At 35.5% G+C, this 16,983-nt stretch overlaps 1 protein-coding gene across 1 annotated transcript in view; it reads left to right on the top strand.

The window, feature by feature from the left end:
- LOC126965421 (zinc finger protein 271-like) overlaps nt 1-16,983 on the top strand; it is a 142,246-nt gene extending 125,263 nt beyond the window's left edge. The window contains exons 4-7 of the mRNA XM_050809028.1: nt 10,146-10,252; nt 10,730-10,875; nt 13,117-13,229; nt 15,846-16,983. Coding sequence (XP_050664985.1) covers nt 10,760-10,875; nt 13,117-13,229; nt 15,846-16,723 — 1,107 coding nt within the window. The 5' untranslated portion in view covers nt 10,146-10,252; nt 10,730-10,759 and the 3' untranslated portion in view covers nt 16,724-16,983. The remainder of the gene's footprint in view (nt 1-10,145; nt 10,253-10,729; nt 10,876-13,116; nt 13,230-15,845) is intronic.

The following is a 16,983-nucleotide window of genomic DNA, read 5'->3' as shown; positions in this document are numbered from 1 at the left end:
AAGCGAGACGGGTCGCAAGTCGCTGCGAGTGCAGCAGTCGCTGACGCTCCGCAACATCTCCGGAGCACCACGCTTCGTACGAAATCAGGTCATCTCCAGAGACCTGCGCATGGAGAGCCTGGACGACTTCGTTAGTCGCCTGAGCACCTCTATGTTCGCGCGCGCTGATGGAGCGCGATCCCAGCATTTGCGTGGCATCGCGCCATACCATCGACGACCGCCGGACAGAAGAGGACTACCACGTGACCTAGTCTCCTAGGACACGACTGCTTCCTCGCCGCTGGCTGATGGGCGCTCACCGGTACACTACCGGCGGGCTCGATCTCGCTGAGCGGCGGGCGCAAGCTAACCACGGACCTACAAACCGGCTGCAGTCCGCAGATCGCTCGCGACACTACGCGGGCTTGATCGCACTGTAGCAAGATACCACCGGACATGACACCACGGACCAACCGGTCCCACCCAGTGCCCCGTCTGTAGTTGCAGGCGGCGTTTATACTACTGAAAGGGGCCATCGCCCCGAACAGTTACCCCGAGGCCCGTAAGGACCTACGCGGAAGACCCACCAGGTGAATATACTTCCCACAAGCACACAGCCGGTCTGAGGTTCGAGTCTCCTTAGGAGACGCCCCGCGACTGTTGTTGCGTAGTCTTTGCGGCCTCCACGGCCCACGTCCTACTTCGCTGTGAAAGCCAGAGCTGCTAACAGCACAGAGGAGGTTTTAGTCGGTATGGGGTGTCCGCTTACGCGGACACTCGAGTCCGACATATTACGCCCCGTTCCGGGGCGTAAATACGTAACAGTATTTCCTCCTCTCAAAAAAAAAAAAAAAGGTGAATATACGATTGGTACGCCCCTATTAAGTGTTTTAATACCTTAGTTAGTGGGATATTTTTGGGACTTGTACAGATAGGTTTTAAGTCGGTACCAAGCCAAATGTAATAAAGGTACCTACACTCGCCACGCGTGACTTTGAGCGGCTTTATAGCTTCGTCTAGAATAAAACAATCCAAGCGTACAGACACGCGTGGCCAGATAGCCTAAATAATTACAGTAAGTAAGCTGTTTATAATATTAAGTTTTATTTTTGTTTAGGGCTTGGCACTGACTTAAAACCTATCAATAGGTATCACATACAAAAAATAGTAGTTTCTTCATATTAAAAGTAAAGGTTTGCATAAGAGGTGTATTAAATAAAATTTTTAGTTATTTTATACTTTTCAGTTTTTGAAGTCGGTTTTTTTAAACGTATTTTTTTTGTGTTTTCAGATAATGTATCAGATTCTGGTATAACTAATAAACTAGATATTAAGCTACGCTTACAATAATATAAATCGTATAAATTAATTTCGTTTGCTCAGCCGATGACGCTTTCGATACTATAATATTATATGTAAACGTATTGCCAAATAATTTAATCACCCCGCGCCCGCTCAATTTTTTAATTGGCATGTGTATTGAAATGTTATTGACTGAATTATTTGTATATAAAGGTATGTATTTATCGGTCAAAAATATAGGTTCCGGATAAGTTATCACCAACATTATATCATATCTTATTATATATTTCTTTTGTGAGTCTGTTGTAAATGAACTCCTCCTAAACGGCTGGACCGATTTTTATGAATCTTACTGTGTGTCTTCAGGTTGATTCGAGAATGGAAAAGATTCACAATTGAACTAGCTCCTATACGGCTGGACCGATTTTTCAAATTTAAGACGTGTCTACAGGACAACGTCTGTCGGGTCCACTAGTACTATATATTCTCCGAAACACCCTGCATCTTATGGTAGTTGTATAGCTAAATTATAGTTAGTTAGAACCCTAAGTATTTTAATTACAAAATTATTAGATAATGAGTTAAATGCGTACAAACAAACTCCATTTGTATTAAGTATGATATTAGTAAGGTACTTACATATTAGGTACATGTTAACCAATTAACACTCAAAAATATGTTAAATTTTCGACTTTTTGCATTGGGTGACACATCTCAATGTTTGTACCTGCTTTAAGTTTCATCAAATTTTATTTTTTGTCTAAAATGCGAAATCGAGTGCTGTTTTTTTTTTTACTTTCTTTATTTTATGATGTTTTTGGCAATTTAAATGAAGGTATTTGATGCCCACATTTTTATTTACTTATTTTATTATTTGTGTTATTCCAATGTACCAAGAAAAAGTGATGTCTTTCAAATGATTTTATATGTCATGTCATGATATGTTATATGTCATAGATTTTATTTAACTATAATTTGTGTTAATTTATAAAAACATATACAAGGCTGTTGGTGTTTTTATTCTTTAGAAATTAACCAGGGCAGCGCCGGACCGACCGTCGTGGAAATCTTTGTGGGAGGCCTTTGTCCAGCAGTGGACGTCTTCCCGCTGATGATGATGATCCTGTTGGAGGCTCCTTTGTACAGGAAGCCGGCTAGATTATGGGTACCACAACGGCGCCTTAGCTAGTGAAATTACTGGGCAATTGAGACTGAACATCTCATGTCTTAAGGTGACGAACGCAACTGTAGTAATGCTCAGAATTTTCGGGTTTTCAAGAATCCTGAGCGGCAATGCATTGTAATGTGTAGGGCGCAATTACCATCAGCGTCAACAACCTGCTCATCTCGTCACTTATTTTCATAAAAAAATGTTTCATAAATATCTTACAATAGAGAAACCTTAAAAATTTTAATTTGCATATTCTTATTTATATTTTTATACAATATAGGATTTTAAATCACTAAATGGACGTCAAAATTCCGCACCTCAAAAATTCAGCAGACTCTTTTTATTCTTATTGTGCAGTTGTATGTCAATAATAAAATGAACACTTTGGATGAAGTAGAGAACTTCTGGATCTTCTGTTTACTCACAAACTATTGAACGGCTTTATCGACTGTCCCGAATTGCTAAGTAAATTTGGTCTAAGAGTACTAGTAAGAATTCCACGTAAGCCTATTACTTTGTCCTCCACTCCGTCGAACGATCCTAGGTACCAATTCCCCAGTCCCTCGATTATGTAAAATTTTAAATTCTTATAGCGAAGCCGATATTGATATATTTGCTGATTCCTTAGCCAAATTCCGCAAGACCATTTGCAGCATCATTGGTAATTTTTAATAATCTTATAATTGGAAAATTGATGTAACTGTGTATAACTCATTCATTAATTTTAAAAAAAAATATTTAATTTGTAACTTATTGTATATAATACCTAAAATTAATTACTTCTGTGCATGCTGTGATTATTTGTAAGTAATCACTACATTTAGTTCCTAGTTTTTAGTTCTTCTTTTTATATTTGTGTGTATTATTGTAAGTGATTGTTAATAAACCTAATAAATAAATAAAAAAAATAAAATGAAAAATAATGATGACTCACGAAATGGGGCGAAGTGAGGCAACCACCCATGGACATCCGAAACTTGGTTTCAGGGATGCGTTGCCGGCCTTTAGGTGTTTAGCAAGATATTGAACTTTATCAGCAAATTTATCTAGCGACTGTCGTATGTCGAAAAATGATGTCACAGAAAAATATAACTTAAATACCGTCAGTATTAAAAATTTATTTGAAAACTAACTAAACTTAATTATCTAACGAAAAACAATTCGATTTACAAAAAAGAAGTGTATTACATATTTAAAAGCATTTTTTATTTTTATTATTCGTTAGAGCTATAAAAAAAAAATATTTTACTGGCATTATTGGCACGGTACCTATAAGAATAAATCATTTACAAGACGTATAATATCACATAACTAATATTCAACAACAAAGCTTTAATTTTCTGATTTGTAATCAAAAAGTAATTTAATTATTGGCAAGAAGCATTATAATTTTCGTTACACGATTATTGGCTGTTGCACATACACCGTTGCTCTTAAATGAAAATAAAAATATGTTTTGATGGGAATGTTGAGAACCTAACATTTTATTCGGGCCCTTTTTGAGGCTATTTAAGACTAAAGCTTTTGCCTCTATATTTTTCGTTGGGAAATTAACAACCATTTGCTATTTTCCCGCGCCATTTCTAATTATTCTAGTCTCAACTCACAATATTCTGAGAAGTCTGAATTTGAGGAACAAGGGAGAATTTCAAGGTATGTATTCAGTTACTTATTACAATAATTATGGAGTTAATAGCAAAGTAATAATATTTAATTGAAACTTAATATAAGCATACAGTTTATTAAGAAAGAAACGACATTCTTATATCATTATAGTATATGACCAAAGGTACTTTGATGATTCAAATGACTACAGACTTTTCTCTTTGTGTTCATTAAAAAATGATAGCTATAATATTATGATAGACACATAATGTCCTAAGCTCCACTAACTTACAGTGTCCTTGAGTGTAGCTTTTCGCCTTACAACACCTAATGGCGGAAAATGTCAATATGTTTACCAACAGTTAATATTTATATTATTACAACGACTGATACGTAAATTCACTAATTGGCTTCGCTTATTATCATGTATTTTACAGATGAAAAGATTTAACTTGCGTAAGAAACAAAGAATTAGTTACTACGAACCGGACGAGCCGCCCTTCGACGACTATGTTTGTAAGTCACAGAACATATTTTATAAACCGCATTGAAGATTGTTTAGTTTTTATGTCAGCCATCAAATGACGAGCGTGGGACTCACTTTATGGTCACCCACCAGCCACCACCTCCAACTGATGCATCATCTTAAAAGATGTAGTATCTTAGATCAATTATACGTCTAGATAGACCGTGATAGCTGTGAAAACGTCGAAAAAAGTTAAGGTTGACAGTTTACCTCTATTTTCATTGATGCACGCCCAATAAAGTAACAACCCTGTAGGTTTTCATCGGTTGTCTAGCAGCAAGAAGCTCTAGCTAGATATATAAATTATCTAGGAGTAGTATGTGTTGCCGCGTTTGAAAAAAATTCGTAAGTATTCATCATTATTATTATTTCAACCAGTAGGTTTCTGTGCACAGCATGCAGGCTAGCTGGCCTTTGCAGTATCTAATTAATGTACAAGTATTATTTAGTTTCCGTTTGATAATGATACTTAACATATAATGTCGCCAGGTGACTAGTGCAATTGGAATTTGGTGTTTTTCAAGAATCCTGAGCGTTACTTCATTGTAATGGGCAGGGAGTAGCACTAACTATTAGCAATCGTAGGTATTCTAATTATTTACAATAACTTTTTTAGAGTCAGCTCTTGGTCCAAAACCGAAAAACGAAACACAACCATTACATACTTAGTATAATAGATACATATCATGAATAATAATTGCACAATAATAATAACCACTTTAAAGTAGACCTCATCTTTCAGCATCTTTACGAAGCTTAAAGAAAGTTCGCAATCTGTGTACAGATAAACACTGCACTGTATTTTTTTATTATTTTTATATAAAATATTCTCAAATTTTTAAATATCGGTTCATTCGGTGAAGTAGATGAAGAACAAAGCTCGCGCGTGCGTCACAGCTCGCTCGTGAACACTCGTGAGTCCCTACTGGTTAGTCACGCTGGCGTAGCCACCGTGTATACTTATGTTATCGATACCAACACGGGGAGTGAGACGAGCCTGCTATTATGTTAACGTCTTGCTTGTCTCGTCATATTTTCTCAAAATAAATACGACACCTTTGGTACACACGGTTTGGTCATGTGAAGATTGATGGATGAAAGTGTAAAGTGTTGAGAATGTGTGTAAAGTAGTGGAATATTACACGGTCAGGTCGAGGATGTACTGACACAATCCCAGGCGGCAGGCCAGTGTACATAGAACAAAAGAGTTTGTATGAGAGGATTGATGAAAGGAACAAGACAGGGTTTCTAGTACTGTTAAACCTAAGTTTGTTGAAAACTAAGTTAGATTCAATTATGTTGTTCTTTCCACTACCGCTAGATGCCGCTAGCCTACCGCTAGCAGGTTGTTTTGCGTGATTTTGTATAGCAAACTGTTTGAGCGTTGATTAGGGATATACAGTCCTTAATAGTGCAGTTTAATTTCAAAGTGTGTGTGTGTGAGTATACGGTTAACAAGTACTAACATAATTTGACGACTCAATAGCCCAGGGGGTTAGTGAGCAGCCTAGCGAAACTCTAAGAAAAATGCGATTCACTCGATTGTATGAAACCTGCAGTCAATGATAGATTGAGAGAAGAAGGCTATAATCGTGTACAAAACGGAGGTAGCCGAAATCCACTACGCTTAAGCAACTGTTCGATTTCAAACTTTGAAGGATTATATTTCGTCGCCGATCGCCATCATCATCATCAGCCGGAAGAAGACTGTGATGCCCTTATCCAAAGTATTCCGGCCATCTTGACCAGATCGTAGGTCCATATTGTGGGGGGCCTACCAACACTGCGTCTTCCGGTACATGGTTGCCATTCGAGGACTTAACTGCCCCAACTGCCATCTGGCCGTCGAACTATGTGCCCTGCCAACTGCCACTTCAGTTTCGCAATCATTTGGACTATGTCGGTAACTTTGGTTCTCCTACGGATCTCCTCATTCCTGATTTGATTTCGCATATTTAAATATTTAAATCGCCATACTGTAATAACTCCTATTTACTATTTAGTGCACATTTCATTTTAAATTTACTCAGGCAGTCCCCGACTCTTATTACGTAGTATTAGGAGTTAAAGTATGAAATTGATGATTTTTACTATAAAATTGCAATATTTATTCAATATTTAAAAATGTTTAATCAAAATAATTACCATAGATAACTATACATTGCTACCATGTAATAGGAAGGTAATATATGCCTTTACGATAGAACTATGGTGATCTAGATTCAACAAACTGTGGGAAAGAATTTTGTACTGCCTCAGGAGGCAGTTTCTTCTCAGGAGAAGAAAACTTTTTATTACGTAGAAAACTATCCAAATCACGAAGAAAATGGAAGACCGTTGGAGGAAGGTCTGGCGATTACGGAGGGTGACGAATGGTTTGTAATTGCAGTTCCTGTCGAGTTAAAACGGTTTCTCGTGCTGTATGAGGGCTCGCGTTATCATGAAGCAATAATGGTGAAGATCGAATCATAAGTCGGGGCTGTTTCGCTAGTATTGCTATAATTGTTCGGAGTTCCGCACAATAGACATCTGTCGTTATTGTTTGACCAGGTTGAAAAAAGCTATGGTGAATAACACCATGCTCAGACCGCCAAACAGTTACCATTAGATACCTTTTTATTAGTAAGCTTTGCTTTAGGACACTGTTCTGGCGTTTGACCTTGGGTCAGCCATTGCATTTTTCGCTCATGGTTTTTGTAAAGAATACACTTTTCATCGCATGTCACAATTCGATCCAATATTCCTTGATTTCTGTATCGATTCAACAAGGCAACACAAGTTTCAACTCGCGTTTCTTTCTGCAGATCAGTCAAATCATGAGGCACCCATTATTCATATAATATATTTATTTTATTAATTCGACGCAAATGAGACAATATTGTTGGTAAAGAACCGTTAAAACATGCCGCTAATTCCTGGGTAGTTTGGCTCGGATCGGCTTCCACCATCTCTTTCAATTCTTGGTTATTCAGCTGTGTTGGCGGGCTTTAAATAAAAGTTTCCATCACGAAAGCGATTAAACCAAAATCGCACGGTGCGTCCATTAGCAGAGCCCTCTCCAAACACAACGCTGATATTGGGATCTTTTTCTGCTGCGACGGGGCTCGTATTCAAAAATCACTCGAATTTTCGAAGTATCCTTCTTTAGTGTCTAAGCTGAACAAAAAAATGAACTTAATGTTGATAGTCGAATATTATTTAAAAGAAAAACTACATAGGTACCATCTGAAAAAAGTTATACTCAAAAATCTCAAACCATGAATGTTCTATGTCAATTTGAAGTAGCAATTACAATAAAACGGCAATTTCATACTCTTATATGTATTTATGTATGTTAAGGTATAATTCTATTAAAAGTAACGGGGTAGACTAATATGTTTGAAGCTTGTCAATTCGTAAAAATAGTACGTATTTTGGAAATACGACTCAATAATACAATATTATATTGTGTACAGTTTGTCCTTCGTGTCGAGATTATGTGTACGAATACTGCGCTATACATGGCCCGTTACTGATCATACCGGATGATAAGGTAAGTGGAAGTTATTATACCTACTCATAACTTAATTGCAGTGACTGTTACTATATGTGGCGTACTGACACCATATCAACTGGGAACGTTTCTTGCATCATTTCTTCTCTCTCAGAGCCCCGTTTGTTGCAACGGGTTTGTAAAATTTACAAAACTTACAACATATAAACGACTTTATGATATAATCAAAGATATGCGTTTCACCATTTACCATCACTTCGGAAAAGTTGAGCTTGAATGAGAAGTCGCGAGAAATTTACTGTCAATCTTTTATATGTCATTTTATTATTTCCATTGCCAATGTTTATGGTAGCAGTAGACTTGGGGATTGTATATCTCTTTTTACAAATAAATATTTATATGTGGAAGTGTTGCTTCTACGGTGTCTAGAGAATACCAGTGTTGAGAAGTATTAGTATTAGTCCATATTATTATTAGTTACAAGATTTCTTTAAACTTTTAAAACCAAATTAACTTACTAACTATTATTAATTATATCAATATTAACAGATTCAGCATTTTACGAAATATTGAATTCAAATTCAAAGTGATTCAATAGATATAGTACGTAGTTTCTGCACTTAAACATTTATTTTACTTGGGTCAGTAAAAAAAGTAAATAAACCATAAAAAAAAAAAAAAACAGAAAACGAGTTATCAGTACTGAAGGTGTATCAATCTACTCACACTTTTTTTAATACAAGAGGAGGCAAACTGGCAAGAGGCTCACGTGATAGGAAGTGGTGAGGCAGCCGCTCATAGACATCGGCAACAACAGGTGTCAAGAGATGACTTGCCGGCCTTTAATTTGGGAGTATGCTCTTTACGTGAAGGTGGCTAACTCGTATCGATTCGGGAAAACAGCAGCCGATAATTGATTCCACAGAGTGGCTGTACGAGGCAAGAAATTTCTTGCAGTATGCGTATGCGCATGATAAATGCTGTAATAGAAAACACTGTAAATAAGAAGTAATAATATGATTGTGATGTGAAATTATGTGGCATGTGAAAGTTATGCTGAAGACAAATAAATATACATAACAGGATTCGCATTTTTTTTTATGGAATAGGAGGACAAACGAGCGTACGGGTCACCTGGTGTTAAGTGATCACCGCCGCCCACACTCTCCTGCAACACCATAGAAATCACAAGAGCGTTGCCGGCCTTTAAGGAAGGTGTACGCGCTTTTCTTGAAGGCACCCATGTCGAATCGTCCCGGAAACACCGCACAAGGAAGCTCATTCCACAGCTTCGTGGTACGAGGAAGAAAGCTCCTTGAAAACCGCACTATGGAGGACCGCCACACATCCAGATGGTGGGGATGATATCGTAACTTGTGGCGTGTCGTGCGAAGGTGAAATTCGGCGGCAGGAATCAGGTTGAATAGCATTTCGGAACACTCCCCGTGATAAATGCGGTAGAAGACACACAATTGTCAGGGTTGTTGACTCACCCTAAACTGAGCACTACGCATGGACTGGCAATCGCTTTAATGTTGCAACAGCCTAAAGGCGGTGATCACTTTCAATTGTCCTATTCCATAAACATCGTTATCGTTATTACAAAACTTTATTAAGATAACTTTATTACGTTCAGGTCCCTGCCGTAACAAACCTCCCCCCGATAGTACAGAGGGCAGCCCTGACCTTACCAATAGTATTTCTGCATTTAAATGTATCCACTATTAGAGGTAAGTTTGTTAAGTTCATCGCTTTTCAATAAGAAGATTGTAAAGAAAAAAGAAGTAGAAACATGATATATCTGAATCATTGATGTACAGATAACTTCACTAGTCGTTAAAACGCATTGCATTGGTGGTTCTTATGCGCACTCCACGAAAGGAATTTTTCTACCAAATTGAACGTCTGTGCGCTTTATGGTTCAGAAAATAGCGTGATGAGTTAATACATTAAGTATAATATATACTACATAGGTGTAAATCTCTTTTATATATATATAGGTACTTTTTATTGTATTTCTTTGGTTGTTTACCTAAAACGATCCAATTTTAATTACCATGGAATAAAAGGCGCCGGTTTGGGAGTGTTCGCTACGAGAACCCTACCACGTAATGTGCGGTTTGGGCCGTACAGAGGAGTACGTACTAAGGACGCTGCTTCAAACTACTGCTGGCAGGTGAGTCTACTAATACAAGTTAATAATTACCTTTTGGGATACCTTCATTTTCACGCTACGATAATGGTACGCTGGCTGACGTAACACTACTCCACTTTGTATTTACTGCTTTCTGCAACCAATATCCAGAATTATATTATGACACGCCACAAATACTAATTCTATTTTTTATTATTATTATACTTATACTTACTTACCTGATATAAATGTCAGTCCACCGTAGTGGACTCTTGTTTTTATGTTCAAGCAACAAACTGAATGATAAAAAAAATTAAACAAAACCGACTACAATCATAACATACCATATGGCGGGTGTGATTAAAAGGAATATTATATCAATAACTTTTTATATGGAAGCTGTTTATAAAACTTCTATAGTGAAAAATGCTGAAAAATTTTTTCCATCATGTCATGTCTGTTTTATTATTTAAGAATTTGATGTTATATTGTGTTTTATACTGTCGGTGATATCCTCAGATCTACGACAAAGACCACAAACCCTCGCACATGGTGGACGCCGCAGACGGGAACAACTCCAATTGGATGCGGTTTATTAACTGCTCTAGACATTGGAGTGAACATAACCTCGTCGCGTTCCAGTACAAGGGAGAATTGTATTACTGGTAACATTTTTAGATTTTGCTTATATTATAATATCACACGTCATCTTAGATTTCAAAATTGATTCCAAACACTAAAATCTGCAGAGAGAAACATTCAGAGCAATAAGTCTAACGGCAACTGTATATCAACAGTTTGCGCAGGTAGGTTTTAAGTTTAAGTTCAACAATTCTTTGTACATAGCTTTTATCGATAAAAGCAAAGCCGTCGATAATATAAGTCCTGTCGCCACATGGAATAGACTGTTACTCATAAAATATTATGAAAAAAATACAAATATGGTAAATAGTATAAAAAAGTTAAACTCGAATCAAGAGCACAAGAAAGAAGTATTTTAAGTGTCGGTAAAATACAGAAAATTCGGAGCAGTTTAAAAGCAATAAAAGTGACCATGGGCTGTCATATAGCTGGTCTATCAGATGGTTGGTGGACTCTAAGAATAGTGGAAGAAAAGGATTAGAGTGGAAAAGAAAAGTTTGCAGAACAGAAAGATGGTGGACTGACCATATAGCAGATATTGCTAGGACAGACTGGATGAATCTATGCAAAAACAGAGGAACATGTAAATATATGGAGGAGGTCTTCAACCAAGTGCCTGCCCGCGCGATGTCCCAAACATATCAAAACTGTAAAATTTTCATTATAACCATTGACAAGTAATAATTAAAATGGATATGATTTTTTTTATTTTTATTTATTTTTTATAAATTATTTATTAATTTCAAGTGAAATATAGGCAAAATAGGTTGATGCAACCGATTATTAACGGACTTCAAAAAAGGAGGAGGTTCTCAAGTCGTCTGAATGTTTTCTTTTTGTATGTTTGTTACCTCAAAACTTTCGACTGGGTGAACCCATTTTGATAATTATTTTTATTTGAAAGCGAAAGGAGATGCACCACTCCTGATCCCATTGTAATTTGGTCCAGATCTGGCAGTGGTATTCATGAGAAAACCATAAAAGTCTGAAAATTTGCCGTTCGTATGTGGATGATAAATTTACGATTATTATTTTTTTATTTGAAACGATATATTTCAAATATAATTTGGTGAGAGTTTGGTTAGGTTCTGATTACGGTAGCCTTGACAAAGTATCGGAACTCTTCAATTCATAGGAGCAAATTAACGATACTCGGCCGAATCTTTTTGACGCTATCCGGATATTTAAGTCATCTACCATAACATAGTTATGGTGAAGTAATTGTCGTAGTCAAATATGATGATCAATTAACTTAACGAATTACAGTAAGGGTGCGGTGCCAGAATTTCTAACTGTCTGTAATGAAAAATTTAGTATATCTACAAACATTTAGACAAATTGTTAATAAGTGTACTTGAAAATCACAAAAAATCAAAAAATAAAAGAAAATTATCAAAAAACACTATTCCAAAACAATAGATATAATATGCACTAAAAAGTATAAAAATATTTGGGGATTTTTTATACAATCTAATTAATTAATCTAATTCTAGTTACGATTATTGTTATTTTTGGAGTCGGTGTCATCCATGATAGGTTTGTAACCACATACATAGTTATAGACGAGATGTGCTTGAGTCATGAGGAGGCGAGAGGCGAGAGCGGGTCGCGGCGGAAGGACACCGATTCCAAAAATACCAATAATCTTAACTAGAATTAGATTGTATAAAAATACGCAATGCATTTTATACTTTTTAGTGTATATTATATCTATTGTTTTGGAATGGTGTTTTTGAAGTCGGTTGGTTTTTGTGTATAAATTTTTGTTGTCTTAACATAATTGTCAGTGATTTTTAACTTAATATTTTCTCGACACAATAATATTATCTTGTTTAACCACTTTGTAAAGAATTACAATACAATGATTGGATATTTTGAAGGGCTATGTTTAACTTACTGAGATGTACATACAGCGAAAAGAAAGAGTTGGTATTTTGGTACGGCATAGTATTTTTAATTGACATGTTGTTTTGGAAAAATAAGTGGCCATTTAATTTAAACGAGTAAAAAGGCATAATATGTTAATTATTAAAATTGCCAGTCTAAATTTTTGTATGAACATAATTCCAAATCTAAGAGTGAAGACCTAAAAGATGAACATTTCATAAATTATCTCTTTGGTGGCGAAATAGCTCTTGCTGTTCGACTTTTCGCCGTCTGAGTAACGGCACCACAGGATACGAAGCGCCGTTTTTTATTCTTTAATTTATGGCTGCTTTCGTTAGTTTAGTTTACTTCCATTTCAAGTTTGTTAAATATTTCAGCACAATTAGAACTATTCCTCGCAATACGGAGCTGATGGTGTACTATGGGAGTGAGTTCGCACATCGCCTGCACGTCGATATCGGTCGATATAACTCACCTGTAGACGAATTTGGTAATTAAATCAATTATATACGCACTTTCGGTTTTAGTTCATCAAACTACCCTATGTTTGAAAACGTATTATAATATAATACATTTATGAAAAAGTTATAAACATATATATATGAGATACTTATTCCTATAATATGTAAATACCTATTACTTTTAATATATTTCTTTGATATTATCTATTAGTCCCTAGTCCCTAATTCCAAGGGATGAGGTGATACATTGGATGAGGGTAGCGATGGATCGATCGTCGTGAAGATCTTTGAGGAAGGCCTTTATCCAGAATTTGACGACTGCCGGCTGATATGATGATGATATTGATGATCTATTAGTCTCTTCTCTTTATGGCACCTGCTCGGTAAATGTCCAATAGTTATTACAAAATATTAAGTATTCTGCTTTCCGAGAGATTGCAAATGGATAACCAGCTTTCAATAAATACAAAACCAAAACAGAAGACTTGAATAAATATATCAGGATTTATACGGCGTGCGTTATCAGACGGTTAGCTAAGCGTCAACAACCGTTGAGTTAAGGGCATTTTCAAGTTGCAAGACAAAATCACCAGAGGTGCAGTTTTGAACCACGCATCCTCCAAAGGGAGACTGCCCATCTCTCCCATACATCATTATGCTCAAATTTTGATGAATGTTTCCACTCTCCAAATTAATGTCACTAGTTAGATAAAAATATCAGTTTAAAGCTGTATTAATGTTAGTCTTATTGACAGGTGCATAATAAAGCTATGGGCACTAAACTAAACGAAAGTTAGGTTATGTTAATGAGTGTGTGTTATTTGATCTGATATTTTGCATTTATCAATTTATACAAGACCTAACGACCAATAATAATAACAATAAATCCACAACCATGCATGATCTGCTAGTTACTCATTGCGAATGCATAGCATAGCATAGCCAAGTTAAGACTACGTCACTATTCGGTACCAACCTACTTATATTTAATATTGAAAATAATATACCCTTAAAAATGGCAAAGTAAAACTCTCTTTTATTTATAAAAGTGAAAGCATGATTCGTCGGTTTCCGTGATGCAGTCCAAGTCATACAAAAAATCACCGAAAATACGAAATACGCAATAGTAAACATTCACCTGAATATAAACTATAAAACCAGAGTGAATCACAAATTGTATCGCCAACTCGCTGTAAGGGCTCGAACCCTTTGCCTGTATTGGATGAAAAAACCAAAATAAAGATCCACAAACTGCACTTTACATGGGCGTCTTTTAATTTTTTTGTACCTTGAGTTTTTGTCCTGTCCTATGGCTGTTTAACGCCTATAATTATTTTATTTTGCACGTGTTCACGTGAAATTATTTGATTGTTTGAATAAACATGAAATCGGCTTATTGTTTTACTGCTTTAATAACTGTTACATATATTTAAATAACATTTTTAAATAGTTTAATTGGAAATACCTAATTTTAACGGGTGTCTCACGTTGTCGTGAGACACCCGTTAAAATTGTGGTCGGTTGTCGTCGGTGGCATTCAGAAAATTATAAAAAATTGTTGTGTTCTTAAGGAGCACTGTACTTTTTTTTAAAGCAAGTATTAATCTGATCTCATTGCATTGATTTTTAGTTCTATTTCTATACTGCGTTTGCGTGATGACATTTAAATGTAAAAGATATTAGAGTCGCATTGCCAAAACGTAACTCAGTAGAAAAAAAATTATTAAAACTAAAGGAATTATATATTGTAACTCAGTAGAATATTAAGATACTCAAGCTGAGACAAATATTAATGATATTTAGCAATAATCATTTTGCTTATTATGAGAACTTATACAATTTTCACTTAACTAAGATTACAAGAAAACCCATAATTATTATCAATTAGCTGTCAGTAATTCTTTTTTGTCAATTAATATTGACTTTTGGTACACACGCCATTTCACAAAATTTGAATTAACTTTGGTACACAAAAATGAAAAAAAAGCCCACATTGCATGCAATGACATGAATTAAAGTCTTACCATAGACTTATTGCCTCTTCAGCCGTTTTATGTTATAAATCTCTCGATTCAAACAAAATACACAAACATTCCAATTTTTTTTTATATTTAGCAACTGTGAATTTTATATTTTTAGTGATTTTGGCTCATTATAAAATAAAGAATTGTGTACGCTACATTTTATTTCTGTAACAGCTGGGCCCAAAAATGGTCAGTCCCCTTTACTACTTATAACCCATATTCCCTGCCCGAATCGTCGTGAAGCGAATGAATGTGTGGAGACTTCACATTGTGTTTGCATTGTAAAGTGATAGCGCTGTATTTCACAACATGGTTACCTTCAATATAGAATTTACACATTCTTAAAAGAAATGTAACTTGCATTCCTCTGAACTAAGAAGCAAGATAATAAAGGCGACAGTAATTTCTTGACATAAAATTATTATCGAGTGAACTGGTACGTCCACGTACTTTATGTGTATCATGATTATCTGTCTCGTCGTACATTAGTTATTTAATATTTCTTGGATCCTAATCCAAATATAATTTGCAAATGACTCACTAAATAGCCCATCCAAAGTAATATATGTACCATATGTGTCAACAGACGAGAAATATTCAATATATTTTTTTACTTTACAGTTAAGCGACTAGCAGCTAGTTATGAACACTATGATAAAATGTACGCAGAATTGACCAATCCAAGAAATAAGAGTGGAACTTCGTTGAAGCAATCTGTTATATTTACGAAAAAAAAGAAAATTATTCCAGTTAAAAAGTCGAATTCAAGCAATGTTAAAAGACCAACGTACAATCAAACTATTGCTTCGAAGAAAACTAATAAAATACATTCAGATACAAAGTCTACTGTCAGTATCGTAAATGAAAAAACCAATCAATCTGTTGAATTGAAAGAACATAACTCAATATATAGAGATAAAAAGTCTCAATCGGATAATATTACCAAAACAACGCCCAACGAACCTGATGCTTCAAAGGTACATAATACGTGTGGAATGACTGAATCCAGTAATGTTGGCGGAACAATGTCCAATCAATGCAGTTATTTAAAGCAAGGTACAGGTCAATACACTGGTGAAAAACCATACCCTCGTGATGAATGTGGTAAGAGTACCACTGAATCTGGTCATCTGACGAACCACAAAAGAATACAACCTTGCGATAAACCATATCCATGTAATGTATGTGGTAAGAGTTTCAATCAATCTAGTCATTTGAAAACACATAGTAAAATACATACCGGTGATAAATCTTACCCGTGCAATGTATGTGGTAAAAGTTTCATTCAATCTAGTGATTTGAAGAGACATAGTCGAATACATACCGGTGATAAACCTTACCCGTGCAATGTGTGTGGTAAGAGTTTCAGTGAATCTGGTCATTTGAAGAGACATAGTAGAATACATACCGGTGATAAACCATATACATGCGACATTTGTCCGCTGAAATTTACTCATAAACAATCTCTTGTTATGCACTTTCAGAAACGTATGTTATAATAATAACTTCTTTCATTATCCTGTGTTAATTAAAGCCTCCTAGTTAGTTTGTAAATATTAACCTGTTTCTATGTATGTCTCAGCTATAAACCATATATACGACTACGAGTATCGTATTTAAAAACATTAGAAAGATCTTATTATTTTACAAACTTACCAGGTAAGGTATAATTTGTGACATTAATTGAACATTTCAAGGACATTAAAATTTAATGAAGTCTCATGAAGAAGAATGTCTTAATATTTCAAAATTACACCTA

The sequence above is a fragment of the Leptidea sinapis genome, chromosome 7 (assembly GCF_905404315.1).
Source record: "Leptidea sinapis chromosome 7, ilLepSina1.1, whole genome shotgun sequence".
NCBI classification, from domain to species: Eukaryota; Metazoa; Arthropoda; class Insecta; order Lepidoptera; family Pieridae; genus Leptidea; species Leptidea sinapis.
Note: the sequence above shows the minus strand (reverse complement) of the source record. Positions and strands in the feature narration are given on the sequence as shown.